Source organism: Carettochelys insculpta, chromosome 24, assembly GCF_033958435.1.
Source record: "Carettochelys insculpta isolate YL-2023 chromosome 24, ASM3395843v1, whole genome shotgun sequence".
In the NCBI taxonomy this organism is placed as follows: Eukaryota; Metazoa; Chordata; order Testudines; family Carettochelyidae; genus Carettochelys; species Carettochelys insculpta.
In genome coordinates this window covers 11,680,560-11,698,922 of record NC_134160.1, presented here as the reverse complement: position 1 = coordinate 11,698,922, position 18,363 = coordinate 11,680,560, and the positions used below count along the sequence as shown (strand labels likewise).

The 18,363-nt window shown below is 50.0% G+C and overlaps 1 protein-coding gene across 2 annotated transcripts in view; it reads left to right on the top strand.

Annotated features, from left to right (window-relative positions):
• The first annotated feature begins 468 nt into the window (after positions 1-468).
• Positions 469-18,363, top strand: part of TCEA3 (transcription elongation factor A3) — a 42,431-nt gene continuing 24,536 nt past the window's right edge. For both annotated transcript variants that reach the window (XM_074976247.1, XM_074976246.1), the window contains exon 1: positions 469-792. In XM_074976247.1, the coding sequence (XP_074832348.1) occupies positions 724-792 (69 nt within the window). In that variant the 5' untranslated portion in view covers positions 469-723. The remainder of the gene's footprint in view (positions 793-18,363) is intronic.

Here is an 18,363-nt window from a genome sequence, read left to right as displayed (position 1 = left end):
GGTGCAGGCTGCAGTCAAGGTTACAAACCCCTGGCCTAGAAGCTCCAGACCTGTTGCATTGGGGTTTTCGGGGAACTTTCCAGCCGGGTTCTGCAGGATTCCCCAGCCGAGCGTTAGCAGGAGCCTGGGAAGAGGAGGCCAGCCCGGAGCCATGCAGACTTAGCGGGCCGTGCCCCCCACCCCCGGGCACAGACACCTCAGCAGCGCTCCCAGGCTGCATCTCTGGGATCTGCTCCATGCCGAGTGTATGTCCAGGTGGGGGGAGGCGGGTCCCAGCCGGGGGTCCTTGGCAGGAGCAAAGCAGCTGTCGCTGCCTCTGATCGAGCCTGGCACACGTGGGGCGGGGCGCGTGTCCGGCTCGCAGCGGGGGCAGCCCCCCGTGCGCTGCTCCGCCCAGGCACCTATATTTAGTCCCGTCCCCCCCCCCCCGGTGCTATTTTGGCTGCATGTGGCAGCCCCGTTACCACGCCCCCTTCTCCGCTTTCGCTCGCTCGCTGCCCGTCGCCTCTTTTCGCCCTGCCCGGCCCAGCTGGCAGCCGCTCCCGCAGGCAAAACTCGGGGGAAAGTTCCCCCCAAGTCCCGCCCCGCTCCCCAGCTGCCCCGGGCCCGATGCAAACAGACCCCGGCCGTTCCGGGGGCGAGCGCCCGGCGGCTCCGGTTGTGTAACTTGTGTCCCCCCTCCCCACGCAACCCCCGAACTGCCGAGCTCGCCTAGCCGCCGTCATGGGGCGAGCCGAGGAGCTGGTGAGGATCGCGAAGAAGTTGGATAAGATGGTGACCAGGAAGAACATGGTTAGTAAATCCGAGAGGGAGAGAGAGAGAGGGAGAGAGAGTTTGTGTGTGTGTGTGGGGGGGGGGGGCAAGGTAGGAAAAACAAAACACGCTGTGTGTTAACACGTAGCATGTGTGGGGGGGAGGGTAACCCCCAAAACAGTGTGTGTGTGTTGAAACTTTGCAGCTTAGGGGAAGAAAGAGTGAGAGTGTGTGGGTGTGTTATTTTCTGCAGCTTGTGTTTGTGTTAAATTGTGCAGCTGGTGTGTGTGAAATTCTGCTGCTGGTGTGTGTGTTAAATCGTGCAGCTGGTGTGCGTGTGAAATTCTGCAGCTTGTGTGCATGTTAAATTGTGCAGCTGGTGCATGTGTTAAATTCTGCAGCGGGTGTGTGTGCAAAATTCTGCAGCTTGGATTGGTGTATGTGTGAAATTCCACAGCTTTGTTTGTGTGCAGTTCTGCAGCTTGGATGTGCGCGCGCAGGAAGAATGTACAAAGAAATAAAGTTTGTGTGTGCAAACTCTGCAAGCGTGGATCTGTGCAGAACGAGCAAACCCACATAAATCCAGCAGGTGGAGGGAAGGAAAGGCCTGGCTTGGGGGCAGGTAGCTTGACAGCTCTTACTAAAACAGCCTGAGTCCCATTCGGTCAGAGGGCAGGTGGCTGTGGCCAGAAGTTCTTGTGGGGAGTGGGTGCTCAGCGCCTCAGGATATCAGGCACTCAAAGCTTTGTGCTCCAAAAGTGTCAACTTTGGCGTCTATGTGTGCAAACACCAGTTTCTTGTAGCCTGCTCCTTTGGGGTTCAGTTATCCGGTTGACCCCAATACCTGATTCCTCTGCGCGATGGTGTTGGTTTCACAGGTCTCCTAACAGTATTTGCCTATTGCCAGGTCTGGTCACGTGAAGAGTGGTTGTCAAGCCCACTCATCTGTAGGGTGCCTCCCCTCCCCAGGCCTCCCCAGCTCGGGGGCAGGGTTTGGTGAGGAGGAGAGTGAGGATGAAAGCCAGTAGCGTTTGTGGGGAATCTGAACAGGGCAAACCTAATCTCTGACTGGTGCTCACCCAAAGAGATTGGGCTGGAGTGAAGCAAACCCATTCAGGAAGGGCGGGGAGGGGAGAGGGACAGGAGATGGGGTGCACACCCTTTTCACGAGAGACTGAAGAAGTGGCGGGCCCAAGGGAGGAGCGAGAATGTGATGAAATGAAAGCTGGGCAAGAGTGCCTTTGTGCACAGGATTTAAGAACAGGTGTTTCCCACCCCCCGGCAGTCCCAGTGCCTTTGATGAAGGAAACATTTAGCATAGGTACAACTGGCCTGATCCTTCCTGTCCATCCGTCTTGTCCTGGCCAAGGCCTGCTGGCTTGGCTTCCCCTGATTTACTCCTCAGCTGGCATAGCTCTCAGTTGCAGTGACACTACCCCATTACGCTAGCAGGCGATTTGTGCCCTTACGGGCCCGGCGCTGTGCAAGGAGGGGCTGGTGCATGAAGTTAATATTTTACTTTCCATGTGACCTTTGCCTCAAGGGAGTGTAATTAACCCCCTCTCGCTCCCCTCAGTTGGTGTGTAGGATCTGAGTGCTTATGCTGCTGCTGTAATGGTGGGCCTTGGATTTGTTCTAAGGCAATCAGATGACCCTGCCCCGATGAAGCGTGACTTGGCAGTAGCTGGATGGAGGACACCAGCTCTGTGCACTGGAGAAGCAATACACCTAACCAGGCTCAGTCCTTCCAGCATGAGACCTGAGGTGTGTGGCTGGCCCTTCCTGCAAGTGGAGAGGCGCCTGTTTGAAAAAGGGGAAGCATGTGAAAAAGTTCCCCCACGTGATGCAGGTTGCAGCGCCTTATCTGTTTAAGAGCTGCTAACCACAGCAGAATCCCTGGGCAGTTTGTCTGTGATTGTTAGTGCATGGGGGGCGTGTTGATTTCTCCCTTGCTCTGCACATGTATGAGCTCAGCCTGATTCTCCTTTGCCCAGCTCCTGGGGGTGGTGTTTACACCAGTGCAAAGTGGGTGTGCAAGGCCACTCTGAATGATAATGCTTTGCCTTTGTTTCGCACGTGGGCCAATGTCTGCAGGAGGCACTGGGCAATACGGAATTGAGCCCGTACATCGGGCTTCCAATTGGCGCTTTCTCCAGGTACCCCAGTGTTGTGCTAGTCTTTGACGGTGGCTGGAGCAGAAGCCCAGCCAGCCTTTTTTACCCCCACATCATCTGGAGGGGACCACAAACCAGTGTCCTGGGAACCTTTCACATTTCAGTCATGCTCAGCTCCCAGCCAGTCTGCCTAGCCAAGGTGTGGACATATGTTCCCTGGATACCTGTGGGACTGTATTACTTCTAGCTGGTGACACATCAGAAGCCACTTATACTGCTCAGGAATAGCGAAGTCATGGTGCTGTGTCCTCCCAGAGATAGCTCATGTGTCTAACCAGTGAGAAACCTATTGCTCAGTATTCACCTTAGTGGCTGGCCATTTTTACCTTGTCTTAGTGCTTTCGTCCTCAGCAAGGTCATTCTTGTGCCAGGCTCAGTATAAAAATTAAAATGAATTAAATATCCCCCAGCACTGTGTGCAATTGCAATCAGTATCCAAGGATGGCCCCATTACTTTTTGGCGGGCCCCCGGTTATTTTGTGACTTCTGCATACAGATGTCTCCAAAGCCAAAGGTTTGAGTGAATGGTGCAGTACCACCCTCCTCTAGGAGGATGTGAGGGACATCACGTCAAAGGAACACCAAACAGCTGCTGCTGGGAGTAGCCCAGAGGTGTATAGTGTGGGGCGCGGAGCAGATCTAAAAACACTAGCTGGATTCATGGTGTCTTTCTGAAGGACACAACTGAAAGGACTTCTCCTACCCAAAGCCGGAGCCAATAAGCCTTCAAAATGAATGGCACAAGCGCAGCATGGAGAGAAGGGACTTGGCTGTCCAGTTCTGTAGCAATCTTGCTCCTCACTAAACCAACAGAAAAAGGATGACAGCAGAAGAATCCGCCTCCACCCGCAGGTGCCACCTTGCCAGCTCTGAATGCCATGCTTTGGCCTGTACTCCTCTCAAGCATGTTGTTCCCAGACCCTGACAGACAGATGGCTTTCCAGTTAACGTTGTTCTGAAGGCTCAAGCAAAAGCTGCTCCTTGTGAGTTCTGCTCGGCTATGGGACACCCCAACGGTGCCCAGAGTAACTCAGTTGCTTATTGTAGGTTGACCGATCAGAACAGAGCTGCCCCAGAGAGGCAAATCTTTGTTCTTATTGGTCCTGCTTGTAACAATGTGAAACAGCTTTCCCATGGCTCTCTTCTTTAACCTTACAAATGCAGCTGAAAACTGAACCAAGCTTCAAAAGCGAAGCCACTACTAAGATTGGATGCCAGTGTTCCCCATAAGCTGAGCACTTGGGTGGCTGCCCAGGATAGATTCAGGTGCTGGCCAGGTGATTAACAAGGTGCCCACAGTAAGCAGTGCATGTATCTATCGGTGGTGCACATTTGTGCATGCGTTGATGCATATAACAAAATTTATTCCACCCATGAATGGAAAAAAAATAAAGAGGAACACTGCTGGCTGGGGAGAATGTTGGACAATCCCGGCATTGCACCTGCACCCCTTGATCATGCTTGTTTGAGACTGTTCAAGGGGCTGAATACAGAAGAAACAGGTAGGCTGGTTCCAAGCCCAGCTGAATTGCTAGGTGACCCTAGTAGCTGTAGTACCAGTGTAACATACATCACAGGCCTACAGAAAGGAGAGAATTCTGCAGAGCAGAGTCATAGAATTAGAAGATCAGGGTTGGAAGAAACCTCAGGAAGTCATCTAGTCCAACCTCCTGCTCACAGGAGGACCAACCCCAACTAAATCATTCCAGGCAGGGCTTTGTCAAGCCAGGACTTACGAAACCTGTAAGGACTGAGATTCCACCACATCCCTAGGCAAAATCCCATTGAGCAGAACTCTACACCTTTGGGACCAAACCCCGGGGACATGTAGATCTGACTGAGACAAGCACTCATCTGAAACTATCATATTGCAGTTTAACTCTTCTTAAGGATTGTTTACGTGGATACGATTGTTTACATGGAGGGGGTGTGAGCATATAAGTGCTGTTTCTCTGTACTTAGAAGAGGAAGCTAGGTAGGGTGTGGAGGAGGAGAAGATTGAAATTTTCACACCCCAACGTGAACTTCCATCAAGATTATTTTTCCCCGCATGGGAAAATCTCACTTGTAATGGAATTCTTTGGGAAAATGTCAGTTCAAAACGAAGGGAAAATGTTAATTTTGTTGCATTTTAAAATGTCACATATAAATTCATAATTTTTTCATTAGAAATATTTTATCGGGAAAATACAGTATTGGGTCTTTACTCAGCTCTGGGTCTAGGTAGGTACAGAGGCAGACAGAGCAGCTTGTGGCCTGAGTAACTGTATTAATGGTAATGAAAGTTCCCTATTTAGTGTTTAGGAGGTTGATTCTTTAGCACTAAGAGACAAGGCGGCAAGGTTTTATCTTTTAGTGAAATAACTTCTGTTGGTGAGAGAGATAAGCCTTGGAGCTAACCTGGAGCTGTGTAAGCTCAGAAATTTGTATCTCTCACCAACAGAAGCTGGTCCAAGAAAAGATATTACCTCACCCATCTCATGTCTAATATCCTGGGACCAGCACAGCTCTTTACCAATGCTCTTTACCACTAGCCCAGCACAAAGACCTACCTCAGCTCAGCACTGTGCTCACTTGTCAGTAGTGGCTGGTTTGCAATTAACAATGAGCTTGAATCTCCATAGCCTTGCACCGTGGGTTGTCATCCAGTTGGGGCACAGCACTCTACCTCTGCAGCCAGGCCTGTTTATTTACCCTGGCAATGTTTTGTACCCCCTGTTCACTTGCACAGCTGTGTCTGGTACGCGGGAAGAATTGGGCCTCACGACACAAGACCCCATGAGTTAACATGAAGAAGCGTCAGCGGAAGTGTAGTTACAAAGTTGTGATCTTCTCTTGTCAGTCACTCGGTAACGAGTAGGACGTCTTCATGTCACCCTCCTACTTGTGAGTCTGTTAATGGCCGATCAGCCCGATTCTCTGCAGGTCTTATCACAGAAGAGGCAGGCGCTGGTAGCTGTTGGAGGGGTACAGGGCAGTTTTTACCGCATTTTTCTTCTTCATGGCCTCTCCTTGTCTGCATTGCAATGGGACCTGCTGGAAGAACCCAGTGAGGGGTGCTGCTACTGGATCTGTACAGCAGGAAGATTCACTGGCCCATCCCCTGCCCCCAGATGCTGCCCTGCTGGAGCAGCCTACAAGGAAACTGTGCAGAGCTGGGCACCCGCCCCATTTCCTGTGCTCGTCTCCTAGTTAACGTAACTGCTGTGGCAGCTCCTGGGCTCGGTGTTGATAGCCCCACGCTCATAGGCGGGGAATGAAATCTCACTGACCTGAGGTGAGGGCTGGGACTTGCTATATTTAACCCTGAGTTCAGCTCCAAACTGCTGCAGCTAGACAGAGCCCTGGCAAGCTTTAAGGTCTGCTGTCCCGTGACCCAGAGCTGTGCTTCACACTGTTCCACCGGAGAGCTGGGCGGTGCTTAGACCGGACGGAGATGGGTCACAGACCTGCCCCCAAGAGTTACCTGTCAGCTGTGCTGCTGGCCTGCTGAGGGACATAGGGCAGGTGGTGTCTTACTAAAGCTGCTGCCACCTCTGCTTTGTTCGGACAGCTGTAAGCACTAGAATGGGGATCCCTGGTTGTCCAGCCTCAGCAGGCCACGTCGGACAGTTTAAAGACCTGGCGTTCCCGCGGCCGTTGTGCTTCTGCGTCCCCACTTTGGGTTTTCTTTCTCCTGACACCTCTGTTTCACAGAAGCAGTGTCCCCTGAGCACTGGGGTAAATGCCCCAGAGAGATCCAGGTGCTGCCCAGCTGATTAGCAGAGCACCCACAGTTAGCATCATGCATTTGTACCGGTGGTGCACAGCTGCCCATAATAAAACTTACACTGCACATGGATGGAAAAAAAATGAGAGGGAACACGGCACGTGAGCCTCAGTGTTCATTTCTATGGGGAACATTTGAACTGGAGATCAGTCTCTATACTTGCTGAAAGTTAGGAGTCCCAGTTTGGAGGTGGTGGTAGAAAGCAATAGGGTCAAATTCTGCTGCCACCTTACTCCAACCTCACCCCTGGGATGTGTTGTATTTAGATAAATCTATGTCCCAAAAGTGTTAATGGAGCCCTGTGACTATCCAGCATCAAACAGACTTAAATAAGGTTCAGAGCTTGGTTTGCAGAGACCTCCACCTGCCTAGTGGGATTTCATATTTACCAAGCGCAAGCTGGTCACCCTCTTGGAAGAAAAGCTTAGAGGACTTGAGGCGCAAATATCAACCCTCCAGTCCATTGGAGAAGGTGAAGACTCCTTTGATAGAAGGCATCTTTTAGTACTGGAGGCATAGCAGGCTGAGCAACCGGTGAGGGCAGTACAAACCGAGGGAAAAAAACTGGAATGCTGTAACCTCCAGGAGAAGAAAGCTAATTCAGGTATCTCCAATTCCTACAGAGGTAAGCAACCACTTTCAAGTTCTCTGCACAGGTGATATGATGGAGGATGTTGTGGCAGAGACCTCTCAGGGAAGGGATCAGAAGAAGACCCCACTGGCTGGAAGGGATGGGATGCATAGTCCTAGGGGTGGCAGTTCTATGACCCCCCCCCCCCGAGAAGACGATGGGTGGTGCTGGTTGGGGACACCGTCTTATGAGGGACGGACTCATCTGTCTGCTGTCCAGACCGGGTATCTTGGGAAGTTTGCTGCTTACCAGGAGCAAGAATCCAGGATATGAGAGAGAGACTGCCAAAAATCATCAAACCTGTAGATTATGCCTTCCTACTTCTCCATGTAGGAACCACTGACACAGCAAAGAACGATCTGCGGATTATGTAACTCTGGGAAGGAAGTTTAAGGAATATGGAGCGTAAGTGGTCTCATCCGTCCTCCCTGTTGAAGGAATGGGTCCAGGTAGAGATCATGGATGTAAATATGTTATGCAGGTGGTGTTGGAGAGAGAGATTTGGTATCTTCGACCGTGGGATTCTGTTTCAGGAACAAGGATTGCTAGGAAGTGAAGGGGTCCACCTAACAAAGAGAGGAAAGAGCATCTTTGCAGGCAGGCTTGCTAAACTAGTGAGGAGGGCTTTAAACTAGGTTCCTTGAGGGGAAGGTGACCCAAGCCCCGAGGTAAGTGGGGAAGGAAGAAGGTACAGCAGAAGAGGAGCACTCATTCAGAAGGAGACGGTCGGGCAATCAGCTTATTGTCTAAGGTGTTTATACACAAATGCAAGAAGCCTGGGATTCAAACAGGAAGAATTAGAGGCCTTGGCACAGTCATAGGAGTATGAGGTGATTAGAATAATGGAGACTTGGTGGGATGACTCATAGAACTGGAGCACTCTCAGGGAAGGATATAAACTGTTCAGGAAGGACAGGCGGGGAGAACAGGAGGAGGAGTTGTGGTTATGCAAGAGAGCAGTGTGATTGCTCAGAGCTCTAGTATATGGAGGGAGAAGAGACAGTTGAGTGTCTTTGGGTTAAGCTTAGAAGCGGAAGCTACAGAGACGATGTTGTGTTTGGTGTCTGCTACAGGCCACCAAATTAGGGAGATGAGGTAGATGAGGATTTCTTCAGACAACTAAGAGAAGTTTCCAAATCACAGGCCCTAATTCTCATGGGAGACTTTAGCTACCCAGATATTGGTTGAGAAACCAATACAGCAGCACACAGACAATTCAGGAAGTTTTTGGAGAATGCTGGGGATAACTTCCTGGTACAAGTGCTGAAGGAACTGACCGGGGGCCATGCACAGCTTGACCTGCTGCTCACAAACAGGGAAGAAATAGTAGGAGAAATAAAAGTGTGTGGTAATGTGGGCTGCAGCAACCATGAGATGGTGGATTTCAGGATTGTGACAAAAGCAAGAAAGGTGAGCAGTAAAATATGGACCCTTGATTTCAGAAGAACAGACTTTGACTCCCTGAGAGAACTGATGGGCAGGATCCCCTGGGAAGCTAATATGAAGGGGAAAAGAGTTCAGGAGAACTGTCAGGATTTTAAAGAGGTCTTACTGAATGCACAGGAGCAAACCATCCCAATGAGCAGTAAGAAAAGCAAATATGGTAGGTAACCAGCTTGGCTTACAAGGAAAATCCTTGGTGAGCTTAAACTCAAAAGAGATGTGTATAGGAAGTGGAAACTTGGGCAGATGACTGAGGAGTATAAATATATGGCTGGAGAATGCCGGGGGGTAATCAGGAAAGTGGAAGCACAATTGGAATTGCAGCTGGCAAGGAATTTGAAGGACAACAAGAAGGATTTCTACAGATATGTTAATAAGAGGATAATCAGGAACGGTGTGGGGCCATTACTGGATGGGGGAGGTGACCTGGTGACACATGAAGTGGGAAAGGCTGAAGTACTCAATGCTTTTTTTGCCTCAGTCTTCACGGACAAGATCAGCTCCCTGAATATGGTACTGGGTAATGCAGTATGGGAAGGAGGGGGCAGCCCTTGGTGGGGAGAGTACAGGTTGAGAGCTATTTAGAAAGGCTCTCAAATCCGTGGGTCCTGATTTAATATATCCAGGGGTACTGAGGGAATTGGTGGATGCCATTGCAGAGCCTTTGGCTATTATCTTTGAAAACTCATGGAGGTGGGGACAGGTCCCAGATGACTGGAAAAGGCAAACGTAGTGCCCATCTTTAAAAAAGAAAAGGAGGACAACCCAGGAAACTATAGACCAGTCAGCCTCACCTCAGTCTGTTGAAAAATCATGGAGGGGATCCTCAAAAAATCTATTTTGAAGCACTTGGAAGAGGGGAACGTGATCAAGAGTAGTCAACATGAATTCATCAAGGGCGAGTTGTGCTTGACCAATCTGATTAGTTTCTGTGATGAGGTAACTGGCTCTGTGAACATGGGGAAGTTAATGGATGTGATACACCTTGACGTTAGCAAAGCTTTTGATACAGTCTTCCACAAATTCTTGCCCATAAGTTAAGGAAGTATGGTTGGATACATGGACTGTAAGATGGATAGAAAACTAGCTTGATGGATGGGCCCAGTGGGTAGTGGTCAGTGGCTCAACATCTGGTTGGTGCTTGGTTTCAAGTGGAGTACCCCAAGGATCGGTTCTAGGCCATTATTGTTCAACATCTTTATTAATGACCTGTATGAGGGGGTGGATTGCACCCTCAGCAAATTTGCAAAAGGCATTAAGCTAGGGGGTCAGGTAGATAAGTTGGAGGGAAGGAATAGGGTCCAGAGTGACCTAGACAAATTGGAGGATTGGGCCAAAAGAAATTTGAGGTTCAACAAGGAGAAGTGAAGAGTCCTGCACTTGGGACAGAAGAGCCCCAAGCACTGTTACAGGCTGGGGACCGACTGGCTAAGTAGCAGTACGGCAGACAAGGACCTGGATATTGCAGTGAATGAGCAGCTGGACATGAGTGTGCCCTTGTAGCCAAGAAGGCTAACAGCATATTGGGATGCATTAGGAGAAGCATTTCCAGCAGATCTGGAGAAGTTTTTATTCCCCTCTGCTCAGCACCGGTGAGGCCATATCTGGACTATTGTGTCCAGTTTTGGGCCCCCCCAGTATAGAAAGGATGTGGATGCACTGGAGAGGTTTCAGCGGAGGGCAACAAAAATGATTAAGGGGCCTGAGCACATAATCTATGAGGAGAGGCTGAGAGATTTGGGCTTAGTTTGCAGAAGAGAAGAGTGAGGGATCATTTGATAGCAGCCTTCAGTTTCCTGAAATTGGGCTCTGAAGAGGATGGAGAGTGGCTGTTCTCAGTGGTGACAGATGGCAGAACAAGGAGCAATGGTCTGAAGTTAAAGAGGGAGAGGTGTAGGCTAGATATTAGGAAAAACTATTTCACCAGGAGGGTGGTGAAGCACTAGAATGCATTACCGAGAGAGGTGGTGGAATCTCCATCCCTAGAAGTTTTTAATTTGCTTGACATAGTCCTGGCTGGGATGGTTTAGTTGGGGTTGATCCTGTTTTGGGCAGGAGGCTGGACTAAGACCTGCTGAGGTCCCTTCCAGCCCTAGAATTCCGGTATTCTATGATTCTAAGGCAAGCACACCATTCAGATCCTCGGAACTTTTTAGTAGAGACTCAGAAAAGAAGGAAAAGCCATCTAAGCACATGAAGCATTAAACCAGTCTTCCTTTTTAACAGCTGATCCCTTGTTCCCTTTCCCAGGAGCTGGAGAGAGTTTTTAGGAAGGAAAGGCCCCTTGTCTGGCAATCTCTGAAATGGGTTTAAATGTGATAACCGTCCTTTGGAGAAGAGCGAAGATGTTTGTTGAGAGGGACTGGAGTTGCTGCTTCGTGTAAGGTCCTGATCCAGTTTTCCAGAGAACAAAATAATAAATAGGTGCAAACGTGGAGAGACAACAACACCAGCAAAGGTAGAAAATGCAGCCGCTGGCCTTGCAAGCTCACTACTGGAGAAACACAGGTTCCGTGTACAAGAGCCGGGAAATATGTGCCAGCATCACGCTGTTTAGGGTCCTGCTTGTGGTTATCTCTGGCTCCCAGGTTACGGCAGTGCTGCAAAATACAGTCCTGGCCAAGGGTGACTGGAGACGTGAGACCAGGTGTGACACCTCCCAGGGCAGGGAAGTGATGGGACAACTCCCCTCAGCCCCCAGGCCATGCCTCTCCCTGCCCCTGCCCGCCTCTTCTCCCTCCTGTGGGTGATGTGGCCTGGCGGCTAGTGGGGGCAGGGGTCTGGCTGTCCTGCATTCATTGGCATCAGTGTGGAAAAGAGCAATGTGGCCCATGCACACACGGCTTCCTGCTGGTGAATGCTGGTGAATCCTGTCCCTCTCCTGAGTGACACACCAGGAGAGCAGAATGAGCTGGTGAATGTGGAGGGGTGGTGCAGACCCCTGTTGTGGGTGCCAGGCCCCTTTGCTAGTCCCACCCCCCACCAGCTGCTGGCTGTCTTCTGCCCCTTCCAAGCATTTGGTGTTTCTGGGAGGCATGTTTCCCCTTCGTTCCCCTGACGCGTAACCCCTGGAGTCCGAGTCTTGTTAGACAGAGGGGATGGGACGGAGAAGATATAAGGTGGGGAAGGAAAAGCACAGGTCGGGGGGAGGGAGAGACAGTCTCAGATCCCACAGGCTCGTACGTGGTGGGGTTATTCATTTGCACCCCCCATGGTCTGCCTTGCTACACCCACACCCTGACCAGTCTGTTTGGGGATCACCTGGGCCAGAGGCTGGGCAGCGGATCGCAGCAGCAGCAGCAGATCCCCTCCGTGTAGCCTCCCTCACCCCTGTACTCACCACAAGGCTCCCCACCTCAGCGGGCTGGGAGGTCGAGCCCTGGAGGCCTCCCTGCTGCCTGCAGAGGAGCAGAGCTCGGGAGGCCGAGGCAGAGGGCTGCGTGCGGAGTGTGGGGAAGGGGTGGAGGGAGGTCAGTCACCTGTGCTGCCAGCCTCCATCCCAGGTAATCCTCCCCATCTGTGGGCTGAGGGGGGGTGAGGTGAGGTGGGGGGTACTTGGGCTGAGCAGAGGTGGGGTGCAGTGGAATCTTGAGGCTGAGCGTGGGGGTGTTTGGCCTGAGGGGGGGACTGTCGGCAGGGGGGATGCTCCTTGGGCTGAGCACGGGATGGGGTGTTTGGGCCAAGTGAGGGGGCGTGTTTCAGGCTGAGCCAGAGTGGGGTGGTTGGGGGTGGGTTGGGGCCAAACTGGGAGTGGGTGGAGGGAAAGCCGGGGAGCAGGGCCAGCTGGAGAGCCGGGGGGGAAAGGGCAGGGCCTGCTGTGGGCAGATGGTGGTCCACATTTACAAAAAAAAAAAAAAAAAAAAGCACACACAGCCCAGAGGTCCCTGCATACAGCCTGTCCCAGGTGGAGTCTGGGTCTCTCTCTCTCAAGATTAGGATATTGGTGCCCCTGGGTGCCAGGAAATGGCCAGGCTAGGAGCCAAAAAGGTGAGACTCACTCCAGGAGCCAAGCTTTCTCCCGAAATCGCTCTCTCTTTTTAAGGCCTCCCAAAGGGAGCGATAGCTGGAATCACTCATCCTCTTAGGATTTCGTCCACCAGTTTGACTGAGTTTCTGACGCACCAAGTTCTGTTCACTGTTGTCTGGTCCTGCACTGGGGTTGTTTACCAGACCTTGAGGTCTATCATGGACCCATTTGTTTGGATTAATTCAGTGTCTCCATCTCCCTCTTGTGCTTTTCCCAGTGACATTTGTTCCTGCAGGCTAGGGTGACATCTTACAAACCTCTGTGGATTTTTGACATTTGAGCTCACAATGTGGGTAAAGTCCCAGTTATTACAGCAGTGTTACTGACCGCAGGGGTTGGCTGGCTGCGTCTAACTCAACAAGCCTGCCTCTCTGAATCCAAGCTTGTAATCAGAGCCCACCAGTTGCCACATCTGACTCTAGTTTGGTGTAAGCAGCTACCCTGCTCTGTGCTCTTCAGCCTTCCATGTGTGATGGTCCATGTGGGCAAGAAGAACCAGTCATCTACTGTTGTGACTGTCATGGGGATTCTCCAGAACACTCAGACCCCTTCAGACTCTGCTCTGGCCAGGAGCACTGTTTCACATTTTGGTGCAGGGTTGACCTGTTCAGGCCACGGTGTGGAGAGGGAGGAAAGGGGGCAGAGCATATGGGGCGGACAGGGTAGCAGTGCAGTGGTGTTACTGAACATGCTCAGTACAAGCCATCTGCTATTACTGCCCAAAAAACCCTCATGTCTTTCCAGGGGCTACTAAGGCAGAATCTTAGCAATTAGGTGACTGGAGCAATGTATGTAATTCTGCTATGAAAGAAAGAAAATTAAATAAATAGTAGACCAAAGGTCTGCAACCTGTGGCTCTTTAGGGCCTTCTTTGTGGCTCCTTATGCTGTAATTTCAAAGTAGAAAAAACAAAACAACCCTCCTGAATATTTTCGACGAAGAGTTGGCAACCAAAAGCCCAAAAATAACAGCTCATCTAAACAGCAAATGAAATGTGATCTTGAAATGTTGGATAACTTCCCCCAGCATCCTCCAGAGAGAAGGTTTGGGAGAGAAAGTCAGGAAGACAGTGGTGCACACACACACGTAAAGTGTGAGGAAATATGTAAAAAGTTTGTGAATGTCCTGCAGTAAACATGTATCGCATTACAACTCGTGGTGTGAGCTCTGTTCTTAAAATAGCGGTTACAAAAAGTAGGGTTTGACGCTATTGGTTAAGGACTGTCTCATATTCACATGCACTGTGCTTCTTGAATGATGGAGTTTTTTACCAAATTGGGGGAAAAAAAGAGGCTCTTCTTTATATTTTGGTTGCTGACCCCTGGTCTTAGACCCATTCAGCTCTAATACTAACCTATTCTGACATCTTGTGACAAGTCACTTAAGGGACGTTGGTTAGCATTAAAATTTTAATATGTGTACTTAGTTTGTTACTAACTCTGCGGGGAGAGAAAGAGAGTCAGGACTCCTGGGCCCTATCTTAGCTCTGGGAGGTGAGAGTGGGGTCCATTGGGTTATGGCAGGGAGCAAATACATTCTGGCTCTGTGTAAGAACATCAGAATGGCTGTACTGAGTCAGACCAGTGGTCCCTCTAGCCCAGTAGCCTGTCTTCCAATAGTGGCTAATGCCAGATGCTTCAGAAGGCATGAACAGAAGAGGCATTATCAACATTTTCCCATGGCTTATGGGGCCCTTAGAAAGCATTTAGGGGTAAATTACAGCTAAATAACAGCCAGAACACTGAGAGCCAGGACTCGGGGCTGGAAACAAACTTTATGGGATCACAGGAAGCTCAGCCACACCCATGATAAGTGGTCATCCTGCTAACTAAAATCATGCCAGATTACATATGTTGCTGGATGAGAGAGTTCCCAAATAGAGAGGTTCAACCTGTGTATGTGATCTACAGGAAGAGCTGTCTTATCAGCCAAAAACAAGTGATTGGTGGGTTTATGCATTCTGGGCCACACCGTTGGAGTAAGTCAGTGCTGCTGTGTTGAATTAGTGGAGCTTTGTCAGTTGACACCAGCAGAGGATCTGACCTCTTACTTTATTCATCAACTTCTATGTCAATTAGAACTGAAAAAAATACTTTATGTCAGTAATTCATGGCAAGAAAACCAAGCTTCAGGGTCATAGGCAAAGGGAAGAGAGAGGGTTTCTGCTGAAATTGAAATGAGAGGGAAGGTCATGGGGGCAGTCAGGTCCTGGGGCTTTTCCAGATGGTAGAACTGCAGAAAAATGAAGGCTGTCTCACCAAAAGCAGTAAATGGAAGACCAAAAGTGGTACCTAGCTTGCTCTGGTACATATCTGGCCCCCATTCCTGTATCATCACCATGTTTTATGTATTTCTCCTCACACACTCCTGGGAGGCAGGCATGGGAGTGCTGTTATCACCTGTACAGGTAGGGAAACTGAGACACAGAATGGCAGGGACTTGCCCAAAGTCTCAAAGAAAGTTGTGACAAAGTACGGAATTGAATAGAAGCTCCCGTACCAACCACTGGTTGACCCTTCTTCTCCTGGTCTGTGGAGAATAGAGACCCAAAGCAAATGTTCCTCTGTTACGCAAATGTAAGAACATAAGAACAGCCACACTGGGTCAGACCAAAGGTCCATCTGGCCCAGTGTCCTGTCTTTCAATAGTGGCCAATGCCAGATGTCCCAGAGGGAGTGAACAGAACAGGGAATCATTGACTGATCCCTCCCATCACCCATCCCCAGCCTCAGACAAACAGAAGCCAGGGACACCATTTCGACCCATCCTGGCTCATAGTCATAGATGGACCTAACCTCCAAGAATGTATCCAGTTCTGTTTTTGAACCCAGTTGAAGCCCTGGTCTTCACAACACCCTCTGGCGAGGAGTTCCGCAGACTGACCTGTGCTGTGTGAAAAACTTCCTTTTGTTAGCTTTGAACTTGCTACCCATTCATTTCATTTGGTGACCCCTAGTTCTTATGTTATGGAAACTAAGAAGTGACTTTTCCTTTTTCACTTTCTCCATACCTGTCATGATTTTATAGCCCTCTATCAATTCCCCTCTTGCTCTCCTCTTTTCCAAGCTGCAAAGTCCCAGGCTTTTTAATCTCTCTCTGTATGGCACCCATTCCAAACGCCTAATCATTTTTGTTTACCTTTTCTGAACCTTTTCCAATGCCAGTATATCTTTTCTGATACGAGGCAACCACAGTTGTATGCAGTATTCAAAATGTGGGCGTACCATGGAGTTATATAGAGGCAATAAGATGTTCTCTGGTTTATTCGCTATCCCTTTTTCAATGATTCCTAACACTCTGCTTGCTTGCTTGTTGGTTTTTGACTGCTGCAGCACATTGAGTGGGCGTTTTCAGAGAACTATCCACAATAACTTCAAGATCTCTCTCTTGAGTGGTTATAGCTAAATCAGTCCCCATCATTTTGTATGCGTCGTTGGGATTATTTTTTCCAGTGTACATTACAGTAAAATATCTATTATCTGGCACCTCTGGGGAACTGGCGTGCTGGATAATCAAATGTGTTGGATATTGGGTTATATGCCCTGGCTGGATAGTCAACTCCGCGGCAGCCGGCCCTGGTTGGTTAGCTGGCCTGAGTGCCAGGTAACACAATGTGCTGGTTATCTGGGTGGCGGCTCACTGAACTTTCACTGTACTTTACATTTTTCACCATTAAATTTCATTTGCCATTTTGTTGCCCAGTCACACTGTTTCATGAACTCTCTTCGAACTTCTTCACAATTCACTTTGTTCCTAACTATCTTGAGCAGTTTGATATCACCAGCAAATTTTGCCTCCCCATTATTTACCCCTTTTTCAAAATAATTTATAAATAGATTGAATAGGATTGGTCCCAGTACAGGCCCTTGAGGGACACTACCAGTTACCACTCTCCATTATGCAAACCTACCCTTTGTTGCCTCTTTGTCTTCCTCTTAGGCCAGGGGTGAGCAAACTTTTTTCCCCTTTTTGGCCCTGCAATTAGCTGGGGTCCCCCCCAGCCTGTGGGAGGACCACAGGAAGGGTTGTGGGGAGGAAGGACACTCAGGAAGGGGACACTGCCTCATGGGCAGCCGCCAGCTTTTCACATGCTTGGCAGTCCCCCCAGCCATACGGTCACCCTGAGGCCCTCCTGCTTGACGCAAGGCCCTGACTATTCCGATTGGCCCAGTGGTAGGGGAACGTTCCCGTGATGAGGGTAGCGGTGGAGACTGTGGAGGAGGAAGCAGATGGCTGGGGAGGCAGTGGAAGCTCTGGGGTGGGAATTGATCACTCTGTACCCTCCCTACAAAATGTCACACTCCTTCTGGGGGGCACACCCCCCCACTTTATTTACCCCATCTTAGCCTATGACAGCTTACTTTACATAAGAGCCTTTGGTGAGGGTCCTTTTCAAAGGCTTTCTGGAAATGTAAGTACACTATATTCACTAGATGCCCCCTGTAGAGCTCTACTAGATTAGTAAAGCATGATTTTCCTTTACAGAAACCATGTTGACTTTTCCCCCAACAATTTATGTCCATCTCTGTGTCTGACAATTTTACTCTTTACTATAGTTTCAACTAACTTGTCCAGTACTGATGTTAGACTTACTGGTCTGTAATTACCAGGATCACCTCTAATGGTGTCACATTAGCTGTCTTCTGGTCATTAGGTACAGAAGCTGATTTAAAGGATAAGTAACAAACCACAGTTAATAGTTCTGCAGTTTAACATTAGAGTTCTTTCAGCACTCTTGGGTGAGTGCCATCCAGTTCTGGAGATGTACTAAGTTTATCAACTTGTTCCAAAACCTCCTGTAATGGCACCTCAGTATGGGGCAATTCCTTAGATTTGTCACCTAAAAAGAATGGCTCAGGTTTGGGGATCTCCCTAATATCCTCAGCTGTGAAGACTGAAGAGGAGAGGGGGCAGCTCAGCTGGTACCTGGGGGTCCTGCAGCTGTGCGCCAGGTCCGGGGTCTCAGGAAGCATGTGTGCTCCTTTCCCTCCCGAAGCAGCTGGTGCGTTTCCCTGAAAAGCTGGATCTGTTGCCCGCCGGCACCTTCCTTCTGCCTGATGCCTTCCTGCGTGGGGAAGCGGGGAGAGTGGGAGTCCCAGGTCCACGCCTGCTCCAGCTGCTCAGGCAGCACGCACCCTGCCGCTTGCTACCCACAGTAGCCACGCACTACCTGAGCAGCTGCAGCTGGCGCAGATCCGGGACTCCCACGCCCCATGCGCAGGAAGGCAGTAGGCAGAAGGAATTCACCTGCAGGCAACAGACCCGGCTTTTCAGGAAACGTGCTGGCTAACTGGGGCGGGAAAGCAGCACAAGGGCTTCCTGAGATGCCGGCTCTGGCGTGAAGCTGTGGGACTTTCCCCCACGCTGGAGGAAGTCGGTGCTACCTCCATTTTTGCAGGAGGTAACGCCAGTGTGGGCACTTTCTTGGGAAAAGGAGGATTAATAATTAACTAAAACCATGCCAGATTACAGATGTTGCCAGATGCGCAATGTTCTGGATTAGAGAGGGTCACCCTGCATTTCTGTTGTCTCGCACCCCCTGGAATTCTTCATGCCCCCCCAAGGG